The sequence below is a fragment of the Octopus bimaculoides genome, chromosome 23 (genome assembly GCF_001194135.2).
Source record: "Octopus bimaculoides isolate UCB-OBI-ISO-001 chromosome 23, ASM119413v2, whole genome shotgun sequence".
NCBI classification, from domain to species: domain Eukaryota; kingdom Metazoa; phylum Mollusca; class Cephalopoda; order Octopoda; family Octopodidae; genus Octopus; species Octopus bimaculoides.
The window spans coordinates 34,925,467-34,931,965 of NC_069003.1; the positions used below are offsets into that span (position 1 = coordinate 34,925,467).

A 6,499-nucleotide genomic window follows, 5' to 3' on the forward strand; every position below is an offset into this window, starting at 1 on the left:
ATATATATATATATATATATATATATATATATATATATACATGTATAGTCACATATGTATGTATATAAACACATACATACATTGTATGTGTGTGTGGGTATATATATATATATATATATAATAAAAATAAACAATATACAATATATAAACATATATATACATGCATATATGGGTACAGGACGTCACCATCGGTGCAAATAACATGAAATACGTAAACAAACGAGGGGGAAAATGGGTGAATCCAACATTTCAAGGGTTAAACAGGTTTAAATTACATGAAAAGTTAGCTCTAGAAATAAAGTAATGAGGTTATGTCATTTGGAAATAAAGTAGGGTTATTTCGTGGGAAATTAAACAAAGGAATGGTACCAAGAAGAAGGGCTGTGATTTATAGGTAGGTTTTGTAGTCGGCAGGTGAATTGATGGCAGTCGCTCAGAGATAAAGATCAAATGGAAACAAGAGCACTCAGAGAGCGCAAATCTCCGCCAAGGCAATACCAAGGTCCTCTCAACGATTAGCCGGAGATGATTTTTAAAATGAGAATATCTGAAATAAGCTCGACTGCTCTCACAAACGAGAATGCTAAAAACGAACCTGACTGCTCTCAAAAATTAAGTTAAAAACCCGGAAAAATAATCCCGAATCCTTGTCCGGTACCCGATCGATCTCAAAATCTAATCAGTTTGTGCCAGTCATGAGGCCAAACATCTCTGAAAGTTTCATCTGAAGCCATTCAGTGGTTCTTGAGATATTTTGTCCACGGACAAACAAACGCGACTGAAAAGGCGGAGGTAATAAAAGAAAAGGAACACAATGTAGAAAATTATTTGAGACATTGGACTGCGACCATTCTGGGGCACCATCTTGAAGGGTTCGATCGAACAAAGGGATCCCACTCCATAGTCGAGAGTCCGTGCGTTAAAAGGAAAAAAGCCAATTGAAAAGAAAAACACGACTGTTGGGGTATAGCGTTCCTTTTTCAATTCGACGGGAGAATATTTGTTGGTTTTTTTTAAAGGAATCGGTAGAATAAATGTCATTTTTAGCATTTTACAGATCTTTTCTGGATGATAGACAAATATTGATGGAGTGCTTTTATTTCTCAGTTTTTACAGGTTGTGGTGACACATTCTGCCGTGCGTTCGATGCCAAGTCAGGAGCTCTGAAGAGAACATTCCGAGGCCACGAGACAGCAGTCCGTACCATGCAGGTTCTTAATATTATTGATAATTTCTTTATTTTTAATTATATCTATGGAAGACCGGTACGATCATTATTAATATGAACTAAAAAGATGGATTGCAATTTAGCATATAATTTAGTTATTGCAGTTTACTATTAATACCGATATAATGTACATTGGTTTAAATGTGTCTTGTTGTACTTTTATTAAAGTTAGTGTTTAATCCTACCTGTATAATGATTAATTGAAATAATGTGGTTATTAGGTTTTTACTTCTATGTTACACTACGGAAGACGATAAGGATTATAATTTTATATGACTTAATAGAGTTATCGCTGTTTAGTTACATATTTAGGAGTGGTTCTAATTTACTTATGGAATTTATTTATCGATACGGTTGTATGTTGGGTAAATGTGTTTGAAAGTTGTGGTTCCTTTGGTTTGTTTGTTTATTATTAGTGAATTGGTTAAATATCCAATTAACAAATCGATTGCTTGTTTAATTAGGTTAAACAATAAGTCATGTTTTAACTAATTGACCAACAAAGTGCGTTTGTTAATAATAGTGGCATAATGACTTTGCCTAGACATAACAACATTTGCTTCAACACACGAATTCATATAAAGAATCTTGAAAACCGGATACAAAAAGAAAACTGTGGAAGGATTAACGAATAAACAAAACTTCAGTTGAAATCTATACACAATCTATGCTTCTTGCTACAGTTTGTATATGTGAGGGTGAAAAACTGTTTCCTACAAATTCATGGGAAACTTTATTAATTGTTTTAATTTAGGTCAAGTGTTTCTTCTAGTTCTGGACAGGAATCGAGAGCTCGCTTTTTGATAATTGTTTGTAGTGTTTGTGGACCTCATTATTGGCAAATGTTCACACAACGAAAGTATTTATTCATAGGTATTTATGTATAATCACTTAGTACCTGCTACTACGGTGTTCGTTGTAAGACCATCTACTCACCACGAACAATACCACCAAAGCGGCCACCACCACCGCCGCCACCGCCGCCAACAAGAGCAACAACAACGTCAAATATGATGACGACGACGACGGCGACAACCACAATCATAGTAATTCTCAGAAATTTGCACGACTGTGTAAACTTTAAATAAATGTATGTTTATATGTATCTATCAATACATACATACATACATACATACATACATACATACATACATACATACATACATGCATACGTATAGGTAGTGTGGTCCTTAAACTCGACCCGTTAGTTACCAGAGCCTTGTTGTAATAGGGGTCCGCTGCGTCAAAGATATTTTTATTAGAAGATAGGTTCAAAACTCTTTTACTGACACCCTTCACATGGTTGTCTTTGGGATCTCAGAGAGGTGCAACACTACAATATTATCCAGCTATATATAGCGATTAAAAGAAGTGGGAACACCATACAAAATTAACTGGAACCTCCTGGAACAACTTGACCCATATCCCTATTGGACGGTACACATTTTTCTTGGCTGAGAGGACAATGATCCTGATAAATTCGCACGATCCGGGAGCCATTTTGAACTAAAACAAAAAAACGGAAATTTTTAACTGATACCCTCATAACAGAAAATTCGTTTGGGAAACGTGGTCTTCGACTTTTGTAAATTAGAAAACGGAAAAAACGAACATAGATAATCCATTTCGACTGCTGGTCTTCCATAAACAACCTTGCCTGGGCATGTGCCTCGAAGGGGAACTTTCTAGGTACACCCCATGCTCTTTCGTGACCGAAAGGGTTCTTTGCCTTAAGCACGTATATATAAACGCACTCATGCTCAGACGCGAGGATTCTAACGAAAATAATACAATGATTGATGTAACTTTTATATCAACAGACGATATGAGTTGGTCATCTTACACGTCATGTGTGCGGAGCAACTCTTCCTCTCTACAATGGTGCTACTCAAAATAGCCTCTATCCCAAAACGATGTATTGGCACCATCGTTGTACACAACTCTCGGGTCTTCTTTGGAGAAAAATTCAAAAGTGTGTCGTTGTACTCACTTCTTCACAGCCCCTTTCACTTCGTTTGTGTCATCAAGTTCTTATTCCCGAAGACCTGTCCTCTATTGGACCAAACAGATGGAAGAGGATGTAAAGATCCGGACTGTACAATAAATGCTAAATTGTTGACCGGCCAAATTTCCCGATTGCTTGATTTGCTGCCAAAGATGCGCACAGCCTCGCATTGTCGTAGTGAATCTGGGTTATTTACAGATCCGTTTAGATTCTTCTTCGTGATAGCTTCTCTAAGCTTATTAAATACCACAATCCACTGTACATCGTTGTCGGTACGGACACGTTTCAGACAATCAAGGATAAGGACGCCGTTGTCATTTCCTAAAGCAGTCACCATGACTTTCTTATGTCAATTTCTGGCCCCTGAATTGCTTCGGCCTGTGTGACGCCATTCCATAACGTGTACCTTTGTCTGAGGATGATAAAGATACTCCCAGATTTCATCACAAAATCAGGAAAAACTGTATTTTGTATTGGCTTCAACACTTTTGGCAGATCAGAGCAAACTTCCACCCACTTTTCCTTCAATTCCTCTATCAAATGCTGAGGCAACCGTTCCGCACACACTTTTCAAATGCTCAAACTCTTCCAGCATCTCGTCTGTAATGCATTGCCATCACACTCAAGTTGTGCAGCAAACATGCGGATTGCAGTTCGATTTTCACTCATTTATTATTTATATTTTTTTTTCTTCCAAAATCTTCGTTGCTTTTGCAAACCTGTCAGTGGATGCTATGTGTGTGTGTGTGTGTGTGTGTGTGTGTGTGTGTATTATATAAGTATGTGTGTATTCTTTTTTAAAATTCTTTTATATGTTTCAGTCTTAAGGCTGTGGCCATGCTAGGGCACTGCCAGTGTAATTACCTTTTAATTGGCTAATTATCTGTGATTGGCTTTTGCTGAAGCAGAGAATTCGATGCCAATGCCCTTCTTTTGAGCTTTCTGCCTTGATATTGGTTCATCTGGGATCTTGGATAGCAAGAGGTCGAGCTGTTTTTTGAAAACATCTACCCCCACGTCATTCAGATCCCTCAGTTGTTTTGGCAAGGCGTTAAATAGCTGTGGGGCCCTTGAATCCCAAGCTATTTCAGTACATGGTCCTCACCTTAGATAAAACAGTTGGGACTTTTGAAACAATGCCGTGACGTCCGATTCGAGGTCTGGTATAACTCTTAATTCTAAAGTTTGGTGCCAGCCCCTCCAGTATCTTCCACACACATATCACTGCATACCATTCCTGTCTTCGCTCTAGAGAGTAGAGGTGTAGCTCTTTCCGTCTCTCCCAGTAGCTCAGCTGTTGAGGTCAAATGTCCTCCATAGGACCAGCACAGTTTCCTGGTCCCTTGTTCTGTATATGTATGTATGGTTGTATGTATGTATGTATGTATGTATGTATGTATGTATGTATGTGTTTGTATGAATGAATGTAAGCATGTATGTATATTTGTATGCATGTATGTATGCAAGATTGTATAAATGTATCTACGTATGTATGCAAGTTTGTATATATGTATGTATATATGTAAGTATGTATGCGTGTATATATGCAAGCTTGTATACATGTATGTATGTATGTATGTATGTATGTATGTATGTGTGTATGTATGCATGTATGTATGCGTGTATGCAAGTTTGTATATATGTATGTATATATGTATGCATGTATGTATGTATGCAAGTTTGTATATATGTATGTATGTAAGTATGTATGCGTGTATATATGCAAGCTTGTATATATGTATGTATGTATGTATGTGTGTATGTATGTATGTATGTAAGTATGTATGTATGTATGTAGTGCAACACTCCTAATAAATTCACGAAACATTAGAAACATTTAAAAGATAAACTAGGAAAATTCTTTGTATGTATATATGCACCCACTTGTACACACACACACACACACACACACGTATCCATTTTCATTTTCTGGTTTGAAGTTTCAAGTAGATAAATTTTTTATCAACAACAACAACAACAACAACAGCAGCAGCACCAGCAACAACCTTTCAATTGCGTTCACTTTTTTTTTTTTGTCTTTTAATTGTTTATGTCATTATACTGCAGCCATGCTGGGGCACTGGATTGTAGAATTCCCGGCAAGGAGCCCCTTGTGTTCGTACTATATAATATTATATACCTTAAGGTATGGTCACTCTGACCAGTTATCCTGGGATCACATGGGTCAAGGGTCCCAATTCTGACCTGTGTATGTTGTGGTTTGCTGTCAATAATTAAATAACATAAGGCCTAGTGCATTGACTGGCCCAGAGACGTACAATGCTACCAAGCAGCTCACATTATATTGTATTATATCATATCATATCATAATATCATATCATATCATAATATCATATCATATCATAATATCATATCATATCATATCATATTATGTTATATTATATTGTATCATGTTATATTTTCCTCATTTATCTGATATGTCCTCGGCTTTTATTTCTTTTCAAATGTCTATTATTAATATTTTTATGTCGTACAAACTGCTAATTTCTAATTTTAACCTTGACACTTCAAAAAGCAATCCACATTTAAATCATGGTTGTTTTGCAGTTAACTATTTACCACACCTCATTGTTCTATTTGTTCTATTTGTATAAAAATAATCAGTCGCTAAAACCCACATGAACATTTTAAACAAAATAAATAGAATGGACTAACCTGAATTGAATTTCTGAAAAATCAATCGTTATTTAAACATTTTTTTCATTTCTCTGACACAAATTTCAGTTATAGATCGCGTTAGATTGCTATGGTAACACACCGGATATAGTAGATTTTATTACAAACCAAGCTACTTGAACCCTACATAAATGTATTCATAAATGTACATAAATATCCCCGCACAATGCAGTAGCAATGAATTTGAGTAACTGTTAACATAATTTACTTTAAGGTATGGATGAATTAAGTTTAGCTTTAACCACCCCATTCTTATAAACACCAGGTAGCTATTTAACTCGTTATGTGATCGTGAATGCACCAAACCACACATTTGCCTATACTTACATTTTCGCAAGATGTTTGTATGAGCGAGTGTACACGCGCCATGCAGCTTGCGCGAGGGCGTTTATATATATATATAGATATCCTTTCTATCGAAGAGCGCAGGCTCGAAACGTCAAAGACCTTTCAATTCTTCCTGAGCATCGAACTAATACACCTGCTTATTGTTCTCTCACCTGTCTTCGTCTTTTTGTTTTCTGTAAATTTGAACTAAATATATATATATATATATATATATATATATA

The 6,499-nt window shown here is 36.1% G+C and overlaps 1 protein-coding gene across 4 annotated transcripts in view; it reads left to right on the top strand.

The window, feature by feature from the left end:
• The window catches only part of LOC106878315 (WD repeat-containing protein 86), a 43,987-nt gene that overhangs the window by 20,466 nt on the left and 17,022 nt on the right, over window positions 1-6,499 (top strand). For all 4 annotated transcript variants that reach the window (XR_001410487.2, XM_052975939.1, XM_014927505.2 and 1 more), the window contains exon 4: window positions 1,108-1,211. Coding sequence is in view for 3 of the 4 variants with exons in the window: in XM_052975939.1 (XP_052831899.1) it covers window positions 1,108-1,211 (104 nt within the window). In the remaining variant the exon portion in view is untranslated. The remainder of the gene's footprint in view (window positions 1-1,107; window positions 1,212-6,499) is intronic.